At 42.2% G+C, this 21900-nt stretch overlaps 1 protein-coding gene across 9 annotated transcripts in view; it reads right to left on the reverse strand.

The window, feature by feature from the left end:
- RECQL5 (RecQ like helicase 5) overlaps window positions 1-21900 on the reverse strand; it is a 65886-nt gene that overhangs the window by 42650 nt on the left and 1336 nt on the right. For 7 of the 9 annotated variants that reach the window (XR_006416952.1, XR_006416953.1, XR_006416954.1 and 4 more), the window contains 6 exons: window positions 20407-20528; window positions 19010-19528; window positions 17954-18059; window positions 12720-12831; window positions 12321-12483; window positions 11782-11864 (listed from right to left, as the gene is read on the reverse strand). Coding sequence is in view for 5 of the 9 variants with exons in the window: in XM_044453666.1 (XP_044309601.1) it covers window positions 11782-11864; window positions 12321-12483; window positions 12720-12831; window positions 17954-18059; window positions 19010-19528; window positions 20407-20528 (1105 nt within the window). In the remaining 4 variants the exon portion in view is untranslated. Of the gene's footprint in view, window positions 1-4524; window positions 4613-11781; window positions 11865-12320; window positions 12484-12719; window positions 12832-17953; window positions 18060-19009; window positions 19529-20111; window positions 20148-20406; window positions 20529-21900 lie in introns of those variants that run through there. The other 2 variants (XR_006416955.1, XM_044453669.1) reach the window with 2 other exon arrangements.

Below are 21900 nucleotides of genomic sequence, written 5' to 3' on the forward strand. Positions count from 1 at the left end.
AGCACTGTGGAGTGACCAACACTGTCTCAGGGTTCTTTGCATTCACTGTGAGTTTTCCTTTCTTTTTTCCCCTCCCTCAGAACTCACTTTTCTAATCTCCAAAACAGCAACCCCTAAGTAACACTTTGACAGCTGTGAAAAGTGATGCTTCCTTTTAAACAGGTATTTAGGCAGGATAGTTTTGATAGGGAAATATGAAGTTTATCTATGCATATTTCTCTCTCAGAATTACCCTGTCTTTTCCTGTTTATCAGTAGATTCAAGTCTACCTTATGCTCGCTCATTTGATGAAAAGTACCAACAATCAAAGAGCAAAAAAGCAGGGCAACTTTGCAGAGCATTGTAGTATAAATTTGGTGTTAATACTATCTCCAATAAGTAGTACTGCATCTTTTGGGGCATGAAAGTCTGAACTCATATTTTATGGATAGCAAAGTACCATATTTTTCTGTGTATAAGATACTACTTTTTCTTAAAAACATTTACTTAAAAATAGAGGTGCATCTTATACACGGGGGGCCAAGAGGAGAACCGTGGGTATGCTGGGGGGAGGGGAGACTGGCGCAATCACACACACACATGGGGGGGCAGTGAAGCCGCATGCACAGGTGGGAGGGCGGCAAGGTGCCATGGGGGGGCGGTGAGGCGGTGTGCGCAGCAGCAGCTTGCTCGCTGGAGATGGGTAGGAAAAGTGGGGGGCGTCCTATACATGGGAGCGTCTTATAGATGGAAAAATACAGTAATACTGGAGGAAAAGAAGCATTTTAACACTTTGCACCTTTCTGAGAAAGCTTAGGACAGTGTGTGTGTCAGGGCTGTTGCTAATACAACTCCCATATGAGTCGTATTAGTAAAGTGTATTAAGACAAAGCAGCTTAATAAAAGCATGAGTGTTAGGCTGCTCATGGCATGCAAAGCTCTGGGCCTATTTGTATCCTACTGACAGGTCAAGTAAAACCTGTTGGAAGCAATCTTATGGGCTGGGTTATTTCTCACCCTAGCACAGGTAACCTTACAGATGCCTAGTAATATATTATGGTTCTACATTCTAGGATCAATCAACAACGTCTTAGATACTATGGTTCAGCAGTTTAATATGTAGCATTATATGTTTTAAAACATGAGTACACAACTTGCTGAACCACGTAACTGAATATGGATCATGATTAAATAGTGTGGCCTGCTCAACTCCCTCATCTTTGTAGTTCCAGGCAAGCTGCAAAACCAGACCTATCAAGCCCCATGAGAGTTTGCATGCAGGACTACTGATCTGTGTTAGCTTGCTAGGCCTGTAATTATCCAGACATGCATTAGGCCAACACTGAACTAGACCCTTACTGCTTGCCATGTGTGCAGATGGTAACTCCTATTTTTGCTTTAAAAAACCCAACAACTGCAGACTGATTAAAGGCCACCAGCATATTTATTCTGGGTGTGCCCTATTTCAGGAGCCATTCCTTGTGGGGAGGGCAGGGATGGGAAAACAGAACCAGCAATCATATACAAGCCAAGATTAGCTTAACTTCAAACACAGCTACTTCTTTAAACATATAATGTTGGCACAAGACTAAAGAGAGCAAGATATCACAATAGAATGCTAAAACTGCTTTCTATTATACAGCATTTTTATTACACTATTAGGTGCCTTAGAGAGAAATTATGTGCCCTCATTGAACAAATGCATTTAGGATGCGATTCTATCAAAATGAACATGACCCCTGAAACTTGGAGACTCATATTCATCTAATGTAAAGCAAGAGAAGTAGCAGAGGCAATCTTTACATTTTTGCTCCATATTTTCACTAGATACTGGTTTTCATAACTCTAGCAATGGCATCTCAGACTGGCAGGGAAGGAAGCTGGAGTGGCTTCAGGACTGCTCATGTCCTGGCTGCTTTAGCCTCTTCCCTGCCCCACTTTAACCCTTCCCCAAACTAGCTATCCTAATCTCTGAAAGAAGTCAGTGTGGTTCTTTTCACTAGGGGGAAAAGGATTGGAGCTCTGATTCCCACACCCAAGGCTGAAATGCTTAGAGCTGGAAATCCAAACTATCCTATGGTACCTCACACAGTGCCTAGGGGCCACAGGATCACTCCCTCCATTTAACAGAGTTAAATTAGATGAGATGTGGAAGGATGGCGTTCAATGTGGATAAGTGCAAGGTCTTGCACTTGGGGCATAGGAATAGGTGTCATAAGTACAGGTTAGGGGACAAGTGGCTGGAGAGCAGCACTTGTGAAAGCAATCTCAAGGTACTGGTTGACCACAGGCTAAACATGAGTCAGTAGTGAGATGTGGCAGTCAAGAGCGTGTACGCCACCCTTGGTGGAGTAGCCAGAAGTGTGGCTTCTAGATCGAGAGAGGTATTACTGCCACTCTATACGACTCTGGTACACCCACAATTGGAGTGTTGTGGTCAGTTTGGGCTCCACATTACAGGAAGGATATAGCCAGGCTGGAATCAGTGCAGTGTAGGGCCACAAGGATGGTGGCTGAATTGCAGGGAAAGTCATACAAGGTGAGACTGAGGGAGCTGGGTCTTTTCAGCCTGGAGGAGACTCCAGCAGGGGATCTGCTGGTGACATATTGGTATGTGAGAGGGTATCACACGGAGGTGGGTAGAGACCTCCCCTGCAGAGGAGGGCAGGATGCATTCCAATGGAGCCAAGCTCAGGGAACCAAGGTTCAATTTGGATGCCAGGAAGTACTTCCTGACAGTTAGGACCCGGAGGGCATGGAATGAGCTTCCACAAGAGGTGGTTGAAGTCCCATTGGTGAAAGGCCATGCAAAAAAAGAATTAAGAGCTCTCTTCTAAAGTGTTGCTTCCCAAAGTCTTCTAAGCAGCAACCTTGGGTTGCTAATTAGTTTTTTTTTTTAAGCAGCGGGGGGCAGGGGGAGTATAGTGTGGCTTCTCATCATCATTTATTACACATTATTTCTTCTGGGATGAATTTATTACAATTTTTAGAAGATTTTCATGTGATGTTTATTCTTTTAGCATGCAGTCATAAATCCTGTACAATACCTAAGCTACTACCACAAACTTGAAAAAGAGTGGAGACAAAAGCTTGATAAAGAAATGATAAGACTCTGGATTGAACTAAGTGTTGCAAATACATAGAAACATAGAAGCAAAGTGAATCAGAAGGTGCCTCTTGAGCCATCTGGTTTGACCCCCAACTCCAGCTGTCTCCACTCATGTAATCCCCAACATGTGGTTGACCAATATTTCCCTGGACACCCTCACTGATGGGACCTCAACCACCTCACTTGCAAGTCCATTCTATATCCTGTGGGTCCTAGCCATAAGAGAGCACTTCCTGACAACCAACCTTGAGCTTTGCCTCATTAGAAGGTGTCCTGTCCTTCACTGCAGGGAAGAACAAGTCACAGCCCTCCTCCACATGACATTTCCTCACATACCTATAAGTAACTAAAAGATCCCCTGGGAGTCTCCTCTTCTCTAGGCTGAAAAGACCCAGTTTCCTCAAACTCCCTTTATATGTCATCCCTCCCAACCCGGCTACCATTCTTGTGACCCTGTGCTGAACCGATTCTAACCTAGCTATGTCTCTCCTATAATGTGGAGCCCAGAACTGGACACAGTATTCCAGTTGTGTGTACACCAGAACTGTGTAGAGGGGTATCAACACCTCCCTAGATCTGGAAGCCATGCTTCTGGTTATATATCCAAGGATGGCGTTTGCCTTATTAACTGCCACATCACACTGCCAGGTCATGTTCAGCCTGCTGTCTGACAAGTTTCCTGAGATCCTTTTCACAAGTACTGCTCTCCAGCCACTTGTCCCCCATTCTGTATCCATGACACCTATTCCTGTGTCCCAAGTGCAACACCTTGCACTTATCCACATTTAATGCCACCCTGTTGTCCCCTGCCCACTTCCACAGCCTGTCCAGATCCTTCTAGTCAGCAGACTGGTTATCCCCACCTCCAGGTCATTGATAAAAAGGCTGAACAGAATCAATCCTACAACAATAACAAACAAACCATAAGGTTTTAGGACCCCAAGGGTATGGAGTGGACTTCCACAGGAAGTGGTTGAAACCCCATCAGTGAGGGTGTTCAAGGATAGGCTAGGCATGCACATGGTAGGCATGTCATGAGCAGAGCTGGCTGGAACTGGGGTCAGACTAGATGGCCCGGGAGACCCCTTCTAACTCACTCTGTTTCTCTGTTTCTACAAAATACAATATAAATACAACCATATTAATGGCCACCTTGAAACCTTATCATAAAATTCTACAAGGTTCGACTGGCAGGCATCTGTTTTTACAGAATCTGTGCTATATGGCTGCCAACCTCCCATCCCTATCAAGGGTTTCTAGAGCCTTCCCTATTACGGGCTCTCCCATCGTCTTCTAATACCACATACTGAATTAGTCTAGAGGCTAAAATTCTGGTCAGACTGTGATGGGAATAGGTGAATGGGCAAGAGAATTGCTCATGAGATTCAGAATACATGCAAAATGATACATGTTGAAACTAAATAGCTTTATTTTACCTTTACGCTGACATCATTTAAGATGGCTGTAAATATTTAGGAAAAATCTTGGGCTTATAGTTTCACTGGAAAGTGTCAACTCAGTATGCTGAAGTAAAACCAAACAAAATTAATGATGTGTCAGAATTATTGGGAATTAAAAATATAGGCACAAATACCATAATGGCACTGAATACTCCCATCATAGGGTCACATTTGAAACACTGAACACAGGTTTTGACCCGTCACATGACAGATGAAAAAAGAGATTATGGAATTCACTGCCATGACGATAGGGCAAAATGCACTTGTATATTTAAAATGAGGTTTGAAAATCCCAGAGATTAGATTTATCTATGGCTACAAGACTGCTAAAACAGAATACAATTCACTCACACTGTGGCATCAAACCATAAAGCCTGGTCATAATGTCTACTTTACTTTGGTTGCAATATTTCCAGGGTTATCTTCCTAGCTAAGGCAGAGGCTACTGTTGGCAAGAGATAGGCCATTGTCTAACTACCAAGATAATTATTTTGTATTGTCCATCAATAAGTCTCATCCTTTTCCTATCAATGTTTGTAATATACAGTAAGATTGATAGACTAAAGCAGCCTTCCCCAACTTGGCACTATGCAGATATTTTGGACTACAATCCCCACTCTTACTGACCATTAGAAATGATGGCTAGGGCTGATTCAAGTTGAATTCCAAAAAAACTGGAGGGCAACAGGTCAGGGAAAGCTGTCCAGAATACCATAAGACATTTTCCTAGCAAACTGAAAAAAGCATGTTGACTATCATATTCTCTGATCTACCTTTCCCAGCTAGTTATCTAACTTACTGGGCTTTAATCATGGATGTAATAAAACCCTGACTGTACCATTCTGCCTTTCAGATAAGCCTCAGGTGGAGGATAAAATCCACTGGCTATGTTAATAATTTGCTTAAGCACAAACAAATATATTAGATATTACGCCTTTACTATTCATACAAGCAAAAAGGTCTTCCTAGCAGGCAGTGTATACTTGGAAGTATCAGAGAAGGAAGTTACACACAGCTTCAGGTAAGACCAAATCTTTTTCCTTTCCTATGTTTTTTTTTAATATTAGAACCACCAACATCTGCTGTGTTTCAATAGACTGCCTTTCATCAGATCTTGGATAGTGTTTCTAAGTTGTGTGGCACAGCTGCTGTGAATATTTTATGGGGAAAGTGGTTTGCAGACCACCATATTGTTTCTGCAGGCTTACAGATGACCTGTCCGAGAGGATCTTTGCTGCTTCTACAGAAAAGTGTGCAAATGACCTTGCTGAAACAAATTGTTTTTATTCCAACAAGGAAGTATTGCCTAAATATTGTGCTGTTGGAACAGACAGAGATGACAACTAGAGTGTGTCTCAGATTCAAACAAAGCATGGCTTTGTGTGGGAGAAACAAGTTACATTCTCCCTAATCCCTTGCTTTGTTATATAGGACAAAATTCTGAAAGCAAGACTAGACATAAGCATACTGAAATTTAGTTGATTTTTCTTTCTCCCTATTTTCAATTACTTCACTGTTTCTGCACAGCAGCACATGGAAAGTGAGAGAGTAATCCACATGTTTCATGTTTCTCTTTCACTGAGAACAAAACACAGCAGGAGAATTAAAAAATACAAGTGGCTTCCAAAGAGATGTCAGGCTGTATTTAAATGTCATAACAAAAGCCCTGTGAGCAATCCAATGTAAAAGATGACTGGAGAGCTCAATCATCTACAATCCTATAAGACTTTAAGTAGCCATATCATTAATTTCAGCCACCATTGCTTTAGAAATTTCTAACAGGGTCTTTAGAACTGAAAAAACAATAAAGCACTGAACACTCTCCAGGACTGTTTGGAACTAAAGAAAGAAACAAATTGAAATCTTATACTTTATGTCAAATAAGAGAAATGACATGCTGAACTTCCCCAAAATGGCTTTATATGGAAATCTGAAAGTAACCTATGAAATAATTCTGTTGAGCTACACTGCTTCTGCTACCATTAACTGCAATGAGGAACAGAGGAATAAAAACAACAACAGCCCATGTACCCTGTCTGCTACAGAAACCATTTTTGGGTACTTATAACATAAAGGTGCACAGAACAGTGGTGGAGTTTTGGGCAAGCCATGATCACTAATAAGCAGTTCTGCATTAATTTCCTCACCCTATTTAAAACACTTATTCTAATGACTGGAATACCATTTTTGTAGTATGGCAAGTTCTCCAGATCAGCTAGGTATTTTATGGGCAACAAGCCTGAACACTCCATTGTACGGAATGCAAGTATGTACTTATTTCTGGTGACTGCCAATTTAAAAGTTGCTACTGTTACTTCAGGGTGTGTACCCAGATCAGGGCACACCCTGATTAAAACCAATTCCTTTCATTAAAGGGAAGGGCACAGTATCTATTCTGTTTTACACTTATGTACAAAATGCAATAGAAAATGAGTGTTATTTAGTGAAGAAACTCAGAGCTGTAACAACACATGCTGACTATGGCTTCTGTTTGCAGCATCCATGCTATGTTCAGTCTGACATGAGAACCTGGACTTCTACCTTGTTTCTCCCCCAGCAACATACTGTGGAAAAATACTGTGAGCTTGTGGGAGAAAAAAGCCAGAGATCTGAGGTAACATGTCATGCCAAATCAGGATCAGAATGATTGACACAAGGACATCCAGAGGATATGTGCCCAGCTTGTGGCACATCCAGAGGATATGTGCCCTGCCTCCAGGCATTGGTTACCTGGAGGCAGGGGGAGGACTTAGCATTGACAGACCCTCATTATTGTCTCAATTTTAGATTGGAGATAACAGCAAGGATGCAGGTGGTGGAAGGGAGAACCTGCTCTTCCCATAACCAGTCAAATTCTTTGTGTAGCACTTTCGTGGGGATACTGCACAAAACTGCGGACTTGGCCAGTGCCAGGAGGAGCAGCTGTTCTTCCTCTCTATTAGGATAGTGCACATGGCGCAAGGTCAGGAGCTCTACATCTCTCCCAGCAAGAAAAATAGCAAAATATAGCAATGGGGACTATATGACTTACTACCAAAATGATTCTGCATTAAAATGGACAAAAGGTTGACTGGTACAGGAGCAACCAGGCAGCATTTACAAGTCATGAGTGAACCTCCCTGTAACTCTGAATGTGCAGAAAAGGTGTGGTTTTGCAAAGATAAAGGTAGGAGTGTGTGTCTGCATCTTTAAGAGCCAACAGTAACAACCAATAACAAACTGAAACTTTTATATTAGGGCCAGCAAAGATCTGTATATTTTCCCCAGCTTTTAACTCTCTAATTCCAAAATCCAAAAGCCCTGGCCCTGACTCACAAAATTTAACTAAATCTTATAGTATGCTATAGCTGTGAGAAAAGCCAAGACAGATCAAACCAAAATTGTCTCACAGTGGACAATAACATACCCATGGGAAGTCCAGATGCAGGGCATGATTATATTAGCACCCTCCCATTCATATACCCCAGGAGCTGATATACAGAGCCATATCATTTCTGATACCAGACGTAATATATAGCCATCATAACTAGCAACTATTGGTATCTTCCATAAAATCTAATTCCCTGATGAAAGCTGTCCACACTGTTGGCCATCACATTTTGTGGAAGCAAATTCTAAAGTGAAATTATGCACTGTATAAAGGAATACTTCCTTGATCTGTCATGACTCTCCCACCATTCAGCTTCAAGGGGTCTAGTATTAAATGAGATCAAGTGTATCCATGTCATGTATAGTTTTATATAGCTCTATCATACCCTCCCTCGTTCACCATTTTTTCCTAAGCTAAACACCCCAAACACTGTAAATCTTCTTTGTCGGGAAGCTGCTACAGCCACTTGGTCATATTGGTTGTCCTGTACTGCACTTTTCCAATTCTACAATATCATTTTGCAGGTAGGATGACCACAATATTCCAAGTGTGACTGTACCATATATATGGGAACTATAATATTGGTAAGTTGTTTCCATTATTTTTCTAATTAGGCCCAATTTGCTTTTTTCTGGTGACTGCAGCTACACACTAGGTTGTCATTTCCACTGAGCCACTGAACACGATCCCAAGAGCCCTGTCCTGGTCAGCACAAGTTCAGACCCCATCAACATTTATGTGAAGTCAAGATTGTTTCGTCCCAGGGTGCCCTTTTAGAGCAGCAGCAGCAGCCAAGAAAGCCAGGCCTCCTCTGGCCTGCTTGTAATTTGAGACTTTGGGGGGCGATAATACTTTTATATAACAATTGAATTCACTTTATTCCTTCTGTACTGTTGTGTTTTACTGTTTTAGCATTGTTGGCCAACCTGGAAATATTTGTATTGAAGAACAGAATGAGTATCTTGTGAATTAAGCATATGAATAACAGTCTCATTTTCCTCCATGTCCATTTACTCTTTCAGGGCCTGTCAACAATGTCAGCTGCAATGCAAACTGTTTCTCAAATGCTGGAAGATCTCAAAACTCGAATTATAACAGATGATTGGGCTCTTGGTGGACTTGTAGTGATTGTTTCATTCTTAGTGGTCAACATTGCCCTCTTCTTGTTTGCTGTCATATTTGGCTGCTGTTCAACTCCAAAAAAATAAATCAGGTTTCATATAAATAGTAAGAGCAGCCTTGTCTGAGAAATTTCAAGAATATAATCAAAGACCAAGTGCATTTTTGCTTCTTGTGACCCTTATTTCACATGTAAAGTCAATATATTACAGCAAAAATTGTTGCTGTGAAGGAGATTTACAAAAACACATAACCAGATATGACAACATATGACATCTGGAAGAATGATGTGCCTGCCACATATCTATTCAAAGCTAACTTCTAACAACAGAAATGATTGCCTCTGAAGAACTGTGTCTTCAAATTCAAAAAGCAGCAGAGATCAGCAAATCAAATTTCAGGACATCTGGTTATATAATTATCAAATCACCTCTTTTAACCCAGAAGTTCATAATGTTTAAAAATTATACATTTGTCTTTCATTTTTTCATATATATATATTTTGTATATAACTTAGCCATATTAATATTCTTCTAAACTTATGCTAAACATCAACCTGTAGATAACATATTTAATGGTTCAAGAAGAACTAGAAAACCTGTCATTTCTTTTTATATCCCACCTATGAAGCCCCTTGTTTCTCTTAAGGTACATATTTCACATTAACTCCCAAAGCATCTGGATGGCAAAAGGGACAACAGAGGGTGCCCGTTCACAAAAAATTTCCATATGAATTAGTGAACTTGTTTCTTTAGAGAAAGCAGTATGGGTTTACTGCAAAAGTGTTCTGATTCTTAAAAATCCTTGATTGGTCACAGTTTTTTAAACCACCATTATAGAATGCAATGGCCTCATTTTCAATAGTATTCATTTGCTTTTAGTGACCTGTTTGGCTATAATATTATTAGTTACATACAGTTTTCTGAACACTGACTGGTTCATATCCTTAAAGAAGCTATGGAAGAGGAATGGGGAATTACTCTGAAGCAGCAGAAGGGCAACAGTAACTGTTCTACCAGTCATCCATCATTTAAATATGAATACAGGCACTATGACTGAAATTTACCTTGCTGTAAAAAATGATCAGTGTACAACAGGATAGCATATTTTATAATTTTAATAAAAATAATCTAAAGGATTATCAGTGATGTCTTGCTACAAACGCTGCTCAATTAGATGCTTTTTAGATTGTTAAATACAGGCATTTTAACAGCACTAAATTGTACTTGGGAGGTATTGTCAACTGTTTTAGGAGGCCCACTTGTATGAACTTCGCTGTTTAAGTTGCCAAACTATGTTTCTAAATTGTTAGATTTTATATTGTATTATACAGTATTTTATCAGTTTTTGTTCACTGCCAAGAAAGCTTTAGCTATTGGGCAGTATAGAAATAAACAATAGCAACAGAAATGTCTCAGCAAAAGGGGTAAACCTACTTCAGAAATGCTTCTCCAACTCGTCCTACAATGAATGCTCAAGAGTACTCAATACAGAATAATTATCCCACCATTTGTGCTTACAATCAAGATAATAAACAGAAGTAATGCAAGTATGTGACAGAGATGCTAAATCCACACTTAGAAGACAACTACCAAATCGAGATAGTAGTTACTCAGGACTAATTCATCAAATAAGGAACTTTTACTTTTTGTCTGTACCGTTACCTTAATATGAAGTGAACACACCAGCATTTTGACAACACATGGAAGCTATCAAGCGTTTTCCTTCTTTCTGCATACCATATGGAATCCAGTTTTTACAATATGCTCTACATGGGACTACTGGTGAAAAGTCTTCAGAGACTGCTATTGGTCCAGAATGCAACAGTGTGGACAGATGCGTACAGGAATCATAGCCCATCTGTTCTTCATGGGCTGCGCTAGTTTCCAGAACAAGTGAAAAGTGTTACCAATGCCCATGAAAATTCTAATTGGCCTCCTCCTTTACCAGCCTGCCTGTGCCGCAAGATCTAAAGCAGATAGTTGTCTCTATGTCCCAACTATGGTGGAAGTGTGGTTGATGAGGACAACAAAAACAAAACAAAAAAACCCCCACTTTCTGTAGCCACATTTTTCCTTACGAAATTCTCTGCCCCGGGAGGCTGCATTGGCACCTTTGCTGTACAATGAAGACTGTACATATCTAGCCAGGCATTTGTTTTATCAGATGAGTATGCTTTTTCAGGTGCTTTTATTTTATCAGTAATAAAATTGGATAGCTGTACCATTGTTGTTTTGGAATGTTTTTGTATTTTATTACAGTCCAACATGGCAATTTGTTTTTAAGTATCACATTCTCAAGTTTAGTACAAATAACAATCTGTGCAGCGGTTACTTGTCTGTAATTAGAGCCCTCCTGCCAGATTTGTGTATAATATACCTCCGATTCTCCAAAGAGCTAAATATTTGCATCTTCCATACATAACATTAACCAACAGTTCTCACTCCCTTGCAGGAAAGAATCTTCTGAGTAAGAAACATTCAGCTTAAATTATTTCTACTATTAGTTTTTATTTTGCCACTTTCTGAAGAACTAGTAAGTTATTCAATGACAGTTTCCAAAAAGTGTGACAATCTGTGACAAAAGCACATTTGCAGAACAGCATCAATAACACAAAGTAGGCAACATATGCTGTATGTATGCATTAATTCCTATGTTATATAAATAATGAATATAGCACAGTACATGTTGGTATCACAAAAGACAAGTAAGATCCAATCCATTTAAATCAAAGTTATACATACCCTAGCTCTTCTGAGAAGGACACCATAGCATCAAAATCTAAAAGCATAGCTTTATCCGAGTCTTTCAAGGTACCTCGCTTTTCCTGAGGAAAGGGAAAGTTGAACAAACAAAATTATTGATGTCCAGAGGCACTGATTTGAGAAGCAGCCATTAATTCACAGTTATGACTATTAACCTCTAACTGCGTGACGATGCTACAACAAATTTCTTTTCAGCTCCATAGAAGTACTGCAGTTACAGGAAGCTACAGCCTTTGCAGGTGCCCCATTGGCACACATGAGCACCAAGCAACCAAATCTTATTCCTTTAATTCCACCATCCTCTCCAGTAATCTTGCACTAACTGGGAAGCAGACAGCTGTTCATGCAGTTCAGCTTAAGCAGCAGTGATGAAAGCTGAATGTTTCTGCACTACTACACATGTATAAAAGTTATAGCTTGCCTATTAAAATACACAAAGCAGTTCACAAAATTAAAATTATATCAGTCTGTAACTCCAAATCAATACAAAAATATAAAATATGAACCAAGGCTCTCACCTGGATCTTAGCTATTTCCTTTTTAATCAGAAAGCTGACTTGATCCTTGTCAGTCCGAGAATAATAGAGGCGACAATTAGAGAGCTTTCCATCTCTCCCAGCCCTTCCTGATTCTTGGTAATATCCAGCCATAGACTTTGGAATATTCCAGTGGGCAACAAATCTGCATGGTAAAAAAATCCATTATATTAAAAAGCATTTTAAGATTGAAAATACATACCAATTCAACATAAGCACAACAAATCTGGATCACAATGAGATAAGCGGGTGTTTTGCCCATAACCAGGGCCTCCCATGACAAAGGACAAGGAATTATTACTGCATCAGGTTCTTTCAAAGCTTGAGAAAATATATAGGAACATACAGGATCTTTTTGCTCACGCGGGATATTTTACACACCTGACATTAGCTTTATCAACTCCCATTCCAAAACTGATAGTAGCAACAATAACTGGAACTTTCTCCTCCATCCATTCATTCTGCACTGATGTTCTCTCTGCCACTTTCAGTCCTGAGAAGAAACAAAAACACAAGAGCACATGATGCAAAGGAAAGAAAGTCCTGCTTTTATCCTCACCGCTAAGGATCAGTTCACATGCATGTTTCACATCCACCATTTCCAGAAGGTAGCCCTGTAAGACTGCTGTTGCCCATCTACTTGTTCTATACCATGTTCCCACCATCCACGCCGCCCAAAGCCCACGCCGCTGAGGCTTGCCACTGCTGCTGAGGCCCACTGCTGCCACTGAGGCTCGCCGCCGCTGCCAGGACCACCGATGAGGACCCTGCTCCGGCCCCCCTCCCCCAGCGTGAGTGAGAGACATGCCAGGACAGGGTGGGGCAAGGGGGAGGGGCCCTGCGACCTAGAAAGCACCGGCGGCAGCTGGGACGGCAGCTGAAGGGCGACGGCCTAAGGGCGGTGATGCCATTTGGGGGCCGAGCAGGGGCTGGGCTGGCCAGGGGCTTTTGTTCTGGTCTTGTTTGTGAGCTGGTGGGGGGTTAAGGTGAGTATGTTTTTAACTGTTTTAATTGTTGGTTTTAAGTTGTTTTTAATGGTGCATCTCGTGCTTACAGTATGATGTTGCCTGGGGAGCGCGTGGGCGCCGCCATTGAGGTGGTCATGGGCAATGGATGTTATGGCATTGGGGGTTTAACGGGTCTGCATAGAAGAAGGAGGGACAGATGGTTAACAGCTGTTCCTCTTTCTGGTTATTCCCCCAGCCGGCGGGTTCCAGGTAGGCCTGTCAACCGCCCCCCGGGCCTGTCAGTGCTGCTGCTTAATGCCAGGTCGGTCCAAAACAAAGCAACACTCATCCACGATTGTGGATGAGAGGGCCGACCTGGTTTGTATCACAGAGACCTGGGCGGGGGAGGGGGGGATGTTGCCCTCTCACAACTGTGCTCGCCCAGGTACCTGGTCCAGCACCGATCACGCCTGGAGGGGAGGGAGGGGTCGCTCTGATTTATCAAGCTTCTATTTCCCTTTTGGGGCTTCCTGTCCTCTCGAGGCCGGGTCTAGAGTGCCTCCACTTGGTGTTGGGTGACCGAGACTGGGGATTCTGTTGATGTACCGTGCACCCTTCTGCCCAACAGACTCCCTGCCTGAGCTGACGGAGATCGTCTTGGACCTGGTGTTAAAGACTCCCAAGATGTTGGTCCTGGGGGACTTCAATCTCCACACCGAGACGGTTCTGACTAGGGCAGCTCAGGACTTCATGGCCTCCATGGCGGCCATGGGGCTGTCTCAACACGTCAGTGGCCCAATCCATGGGCGTGGACACACTCTGGACCTGGTTTTCTCAACAGAGCGGGAAGAGGGTGATCTGAGGGTGAGGAACTTAAGTCTGACGCCCTTGTCATGGTCAGATCACTCCCTCATTAGGTTTGAGCTTGAGAGCGGCCTTTCCCTCTGCAAGGGTGCGGGCCCAGTTGTGTTGGTCCGACCCCGGAGCCAGATGGATCCTGATGGACTCCTGAAGGCTCTGGGGGATTTTCTGGTTGACAAGGCTGGTGCTCCTGTCGATGCCTTGGTTGAACTATGGAATGGGGAGATGACCAGGGCTATTGACACGATCGCTCCCAAGCGTCCTCTCCCACCTGACAGAGTCCGTTCTTCTCCTTGGTACACATCTGAATTACGGGCGATGAAGCGGGTTGGGAGATGTCTAGAGTGTAGGTGGAGGAGATCACGGGATGAATCTGACCCAACACACTTAAGAGTCCACTATCGGGCCTATGCTGTGGCAGTGAGGGCGGCAAAGAAGAAATTTTTCTCCGCTTCCATTGCCTCCTCACAATGCCATCCAGCGGAGCTCTTTCGGGTGGTGCAGGGGCTGGTACATCTGGGACCAAAGAGAGATCTCATGCCACCCTCGAAGGCCCGCTGTGACGACTTTGCCAAACATTTCAGGGAGAAAATCACTCAGATTCGTCACAAGCTTGACTCTACTATTGAATCAGATTCTACTGGGGAGGTGCCAATGATGCCGCCAAGTCCACAATTAATGGATGAATTTCAGTTGCTGCAGCCTGATGATGTGGACAAGGTGCTTGGACAAGTATGTCCTACCACCTGCTTACTAGACCCTTGTCCATCTTGGCTACTCAAGAAAGCCAAGGACGGGATTGGGACCTGGATCCTGGAGGTGATCAATGCCTCTTTAAGAGATGGCCGGGTACCTACCCCTTTAAAGGAGGTGGTAGTCCGGCCAGTCCTAAAGAAGGCATCCCTGGATCCAGAGGTGGCCACCAATTATAGACCAGTGGCCAACATCCCGTTCTTGGGCAAGGTGCTAGAGCGGGTGGTGGCAGGACAAGTCCAGGCACTCTTGGATGAAACTGATTATCTGGACCCATTTCAGTCCGGCTTCAGTCCCAGGTACGGTACTGAATCTGCCTTGATCACCCTGTACAATGACCTGTGCAGGGAGAGAGACAGGGGGAGTGCATCCTTGTTAGTTCTCCTGGACCTCTCATCGGCTTTCAATACCATCTACCATGGTATCCTTCTGGATAGGCTAACAGGATTGGGAGTTGGAGGCATCGTGTTGCGGTGGTTCCACTCCTATCTCAACGGCCGATTCCAGAAGGTGGTGCTGGGGGACTATGGCTCTTTGCCAAGGCAGCTATGCCATGGAATTCCACAGGGGTCCATTTTGTCCCCCTTGCTATTTAACATCTACATGAAACTGCTGGGAGAGGTCATCAGGAGGTGTGGGCTGCAGAATCATCAGTACGCTGATGATACCCAGCTCTACCTCTCGTTTTCCATCAATACAGGTGAGGCAGTGGCTGTACTGAACCGGTGCCTGCTGAGGTAATGGGCTGGATGAGGGCCAATAAAGTGAAGCTCAATCCAGACAAGACGAAGGTCCTGTTGGTGGGTGGTTCAGCTTCGGAATGGGGGACTTGGGCCTTGTCCTAAATGGGGTAGCACTCCCTCTGAGGGACAGGGTTCGCAGCTTGGGAGTGCTCCTCAAACCTGAGCTGTCACTAGAAGCTCAGGTGACAGCGGTGGCGAGGAGCGCCTTCCTTCAGCTTCGGCTGATCCATCCGCTGCGTCCCTTCCTGGAGAACAACTGCCTGGCAACAGTGACACATGCATTGGTAACTTCCCGATTAGACTTCTGTAACGTGCTCTACGTGAGGCTACCCTTGAAGACAGTCCGGATACTTCAATTGGTGCAGAATAGAGCTGCCAGGTTGCTGACGGGGATTGGGTGTTGTTCTCATATAACCCCAGTTCTCCGTCAGCTTCACTGGCTCCCGATTGAAGTCCGGATCCAATTCATGGTGTTGGCGATGACCCATAAAGCCCTCAACGGCTTGGGACCTGGTTATCTAAAGGAACGCTTGCGTCCATATATGCCCTCCCGCCCCTTGAGATCGGCAACAGATACCCTTCTCTGGGAACCCTCCGTGAATGATATTAGGAGGGTGAGTACCTGGAGGAGGGCTTTCTCTGCAGTGGCGCCCCACCTATGGAATGTGCTCCGCAGAGAGGTCCGCCTGGCGCCGTTGTTATTTGTTTTTCGGCGCCAGACTAAGACCTTTTTATTTAAATCTTATTTTAATTGTTAACTTATTATGTATTTATAGGATTTTAAATTTTTAAGCCGAGATGTTACCGGGCTTTTTAATCTTTATTGTATTAAGTGTTATTTATATGTCTTTAATTATGTTGTGAGCCGCCCCGAGGCTTTGTTGCGATGGGGCAGCATAGAGAAGTTTTAAATAAATATACTGTTTTGTTATTATGTATGAAATGAATGTCTATGCGTCTGAGGATAGGAACTTCATGACCTGAAGCCCGAATCTAACCAAATGCACAGCCATGATTCTGTATGCTTAGATCCAAGACCACCTTCAGAAAAAGAAGAGAAAAGCAATGTCCAATATCAAGCACTACTGTTGGCAGGCTCCAGCTTAGCCCAGACTAGGAGGTCAGCCAGGCCGAGAGAGCAGAAATTCCTCTATGCAACACTCTAGAATCCAGCTTTCATAAATTGGAGAACACACCTTGCTAGGTTCCTCATACAGCTGCCTGTGGCTCCAGCCTGGCACGGACAAAAAATATCAGCAAAAGCAGAGATGAACTTGAAGTAAACTCAAAATAGAAAAGGAACATGGGGGATGCCATTCGTACACAAAAAGCTGTAGCCTATTTTTATGGTGGCATTTCATACACATTTCTACTATCTGGTTTTGCAATGTCTTTTCAGTAATACAGTAAAAATGCCTACTCTTCCTCAATACCCCACCTGTACTGATGCCCTGTTTAAGGAGGACATTGTAACTCTGTCCTGCCATCACTAGATCAATTTTGGCCATCATAAAAATTGCAAGGGAAGTTCTCACACATATTTATAATGCTACATGATTGTTTTGAAGAGATTATTTCTATTACATTAAACTTTATGGTCATTAGGATTCAGTAATTGTGCTGAAAATTCAGCGGGAAGAAATCACTTGCAAGGGCTTCAACCAGGGTAAAGCAAGAACACGCAAGAAATAAAGATATTAGAGAGGGCACCTGCTGAGTCACAGGAGTAATGATATTCTATGTCAGACTGGGAATTGTTGCTTCTTAGCCATTTTCTTACCAGCATGATTGCTGATATGCTCTTAGTCTAAGAGCTGTATCTTGCATCACTTGTGGCACCAAAAGATGTTCATATATGGTTTACTGTGGCAAAACTTTCATGCACAGTGTGCAGAATTTCCAATGTTCAGTTCTCAACATCTTCTGTTGAAAAAAGGATCCCAGGCAGCAGAATTGAGAAAGGCCTCTTCTTGAGCCTTTCAGAGCAACTAATAGCTGTGGCAGACAGTATTCAGCTATATAGATGAAGGATCAGATGGGATAAAGCACCTTCACATCATCATAAATAATACTCCAGATGGAAATCCATCATCCCTGGAGACCTATGCTTTGGTAAGGACTCTGTTACAAAAATTTAGTGACTCCTGAATTTGTATTCTGAAGACATACTGTATATCAAAACAGGCCAAGAAATGAACAGTCTTTATCACTGTACTTTACTGACCAGACCCCAAGGCCTGAATATAGGTTAGTCAACTATTCTGCATACATAACATATACTTAACTTTCAAAGCAAAATAGCTTTTACTACCTGCATGATAAGCCTTGGCTTTCACTCCTCTGTAGCTTAGCTCAATAGCCACTTGCTCACAGACTTCTCTCATCCTGCAATATACAATTCCACAGCCAGAGTAACCCTGTGCAGGCAGAGGATGAATAGAGACTATCACCTCAAGTATAAAAAGAAAATCCAACATTATTCAATAGTACTACAGAACAAGGTATCAGAGAAGGCCAGCAAAGCTTTTCAGATGTATGTCTCTATGGATGACAATGTGCATATTCTATGTATGCACCATATAGACCTAAAGTTACAGACGAGTTGGCTCACTACAGGTTGTTTTCCCATTCCTTCCCAATCAGTCCTCCTGCAGGTATTTCAAATGATGCTGCAACAGTACCAACTTTTCTACCCTACCCTCACCATGATCACAAACCCTTTTGCATTCATTGCTGCTTCCCCACACCTTTTTTCAGGTAAACCTTTTCATAGTCAGCAGTTTGACAGCTAGTGACAGCCCTTTCAAAGTACGCAAGTGATGGACTGGAAGGACTGTCATTGGTTTACCACCACCCCGTGTGCAAATGTTTTCAAACCCAAGGAGAGAGGACCTTTGAAAACTAAGATCATGCTGGCTGTCAATGGTACAATCCCTGTTTTCAAAGGAATCTCAGTACACAGAGACAGGAAGCTTAAATGTCTCCATTTCTGCATGCGAGAATGTGGGCGAGCATAACTACAAGTCTTCAGTCAGCTCTTAGATAGCTATTTATGGAATCTTAGCTGTTTACATATGACTTTTTGTGTAAATATGGGTAAAATCAGGTTAAGTCATGTCATTTGTGTAACAGTACATTTATTTTTCATTTGGGTACCCTGGTTTTCAGTGGGGAAAACTCTATTAATAGACACAGAATATGCCATTTGCCATATTTTTGTATTTTTTCAGCTATTTTCCCTCTTATTCTTTATAAAGCAAATGTATTTCAATCCACCGTTCTGCCCTAGAATTTAAGCTGGTTATAGTTTAAGACAGACAAAACATAAATCTTATTATCAAATGCGTTTTTCTAAGTTTCAACTCACCCCTGAGTCATTCTGCTGTCCAAGAGACTTCAAACAGAAATCCTTCAGATTTTCATAGGGATCCGTTAAGAGCTCTTTATACTGTACATCATAGAATAGGTTGGGCCTGAAGCATGGTGTCTTGAAAATAGCAGCAGGTTGCTTTAGCTTAAGTGATGTTACAATGTCATCCTGAACCTGCTTAGTAGCTGTAGCAGTCAGGGCAATGCATGGTGTGTTTGGTACACGATAACGCAAGGAGCCCAGTCGCAAGTAGTCGGGCCTAAAGTCATGCCCCCACTGGGAGACGCAGTGTGCTTCATCAACTATCAGGTAGGAGAGAAGGTTTCGAGACAACAGAACCTCCAATGTTGGCTGAAAGGAAGAGGATGCTGCCATTTCTGGTGTGATGTATAAGAGCTTTATCTGGGGCTTATCACTCATTAATTCAGCTAAGATGGTCTTTTTTTCCTGAGCAGATATCTTGGAGTTCAAAGAGCTTACTTTGACTTTGAGTGACAGTAAATGATCTACTTGGTCCTGTGGAAAAAGAGCAAGTTGCTTTGGGGGAAAAACCCTTCTACCAAAATAGCTACAATGTAGACATATTAATGATTAGTCCACTTTACCACTTTGATTAGTCCACCAACTTTACCACTAGTCCTGATTTCAAAATATATTGACATATCATTTTATTGCCTTAAAACTTATTATCTTTAAAAAAACTGCTTGAAAACTGTTGCCTTATCTAATAAAAAGTCAGAACCATGTATTGTTAATTGCAGAAAGTCAGATAAACAAGCTTATGGTTTTCATTAAGTTAAAATAGTAATTCTAAAGTTATTTTAAAATACTTTTGCACTTGACTGCGAAAGGAAGAAATTGTGTTAATTCTTCATATTTTTATTTACATGGAACTCAGTAAAAATCTTAGTTTCGATACAGTTTATTCAGAACAATTGCAACAAACTTTTTGAACCAGGGCCCTCCAGGTATTTTGAACTGCAACCTGCAGCATTCTTGACTATTATCCATGATGTCTGAGGTTTGTGAGAACTGCAGCCCAAAACATCTGGAGGACACAAGGTTGAAGGCAGCTCAAATACTGTAAAGCCTCACTCACTCAAATAACTGGAAGCCCACCAAAATGTTTTGAGTGCTAGAAAAAACAGAAAAAGAATACTGTTTATTTCACCTTATAATTCATCAGCACTGAACTACACAATAAAATATAACTATTAATCTGAATCTGGCTAACAAAGTACTACAGATAAGGCAGATTCAGATAATAAAAATATTTAATTTTAGTAATCTGAGTTTACTTTTGTCTTCTAAGCGATACACGACATACACTTTTTGGAAAATCCTCCTCCTCCATCCTTTCAGATGCCCTTCTCACAAATAACAGGAGATGTTACCTGAATCAATGCAATTAAAGGTGAAATGACAATGCTGATGCCTGTTGCCAGGACCGCGGGAAGCTGGTAGCACAGGGATTTACCTGCCCCAGTGGGCATGCATACAAAGACATCCTTCTCTCCTGCAAAGGCAACAATGCAGCATTCAAGGCTTTTGCCTATCCCTTCTCAGCACACTGTGATAAGCCAACGACTAGGTTCCAACAAAATGATGCAGTTTGTGGTGGGCTATTTAATGCATAGTGAGCCACGCATTCTAACCAGTCCAGGGGTTCTGCAAGGCTTGTTTAATCCTCATAGAACACACACTCCTCAGCTTCTCACAACATGGCAACTCTCAAGCAGGGGCTGCATATTCAAAATGCATCCTGCACATACTGCAGCCTCACTATGGGAATAAACTACAGTGGCCTACCTTGTAATATGAACAGTTCCAGTATGTCTTCAATTAACCATAACTGCCTGTTATGTCCATACAAGGAAACTATGGTTGTCAGGTTCAGAAAGGACCAAATCTTAAAACACGGTTTGAAATTATTGTTTATTTGTTATTTAAAATTTATACCCCCCTTTTAAATAAATAATATTCGAATCATAATAATACTCAAATTCTTCTCCTCAGCCTACTGCAGCAACATTAGTCCTCTTGCTGATGCATGGCATCAGAGCATGCTTCCCTTCAGTTCTGCAATGCCAAGCAACTAGTAGAAAGATAGTAAACAAGCTCCCTGCACCTGTTCCTTCTCTGACCAATCAATGGGGCCAGACTGGCCCTTCTCTTGTCTCCTGGGAGGCTGGGACTACAACCTCCCCATTGCCCATGGTTCCCTTGCAAGCAGTAAAGCTTAGTTTAAGGTTGGATTTTCCAGACCTAGTAACTATCGACTTAGATCAGACTTAGTCATGCTTAGAAGAGGCCTACCAAAATCAATGGAACAAGCAGAGTAACCTAGTTCCCACTGATTTCAGTGGTTCTGACTCTAAGTCTGAGTAAGCCTGATTATTCTCCAAACTTCCCCATTTGGATGTAAACAAAAGACAGTTGAAGAGTTCCAGGGTTTAACTGAAGTGCGCTGAGAGAAAAGAGGGAAATACTGCTCTATGCTCTGTATCTCACAGATTTTCAGAACAAATACAGTTCAGTCTAGTGACTATGAAATCTGACATTTACTACTACAATGTTTTAAAGGCTATGAACAGATAAAGGTTCTCCCTACTTTCTGATGTGACACCTTGAGATGCAATTCTATGCATGCTTATACCAAAAAAAGGTAGTCTCAATGTTCCCAGCACTTTCTAGTCAACCGTACAAGAAAACTGGGGCACCAAGAATTTAATGATTTGATAGCAAAATTCTTGTCTACTTGGAATTAATTAATGTCATTGTTTAATGACACTCACTGTCAGGTAAGTCTACTTTGAACAATATACCTAGCCAAGAATTTCAATGTTTACTTTAAAAGAGACTTTCGTAAATGCATAAAATCTAGAGCC

This window comes from Varanus komodoensis, unplaced genomic scaffold, assembly GCF_004798865.1.
Source record: "Varanus komodoensis strain SLA01 unplaced genomic scaffold, ASM479886v1 scaffold7_1, whole genome shotgun sequence".
NCBI classification, from domain to species: domain Eukaryota; kingdom Metazoa; phylum Chordata; class Lepidosauria; order Squamata; family Varanidae; genus Varanus; species Varanus komodoensis.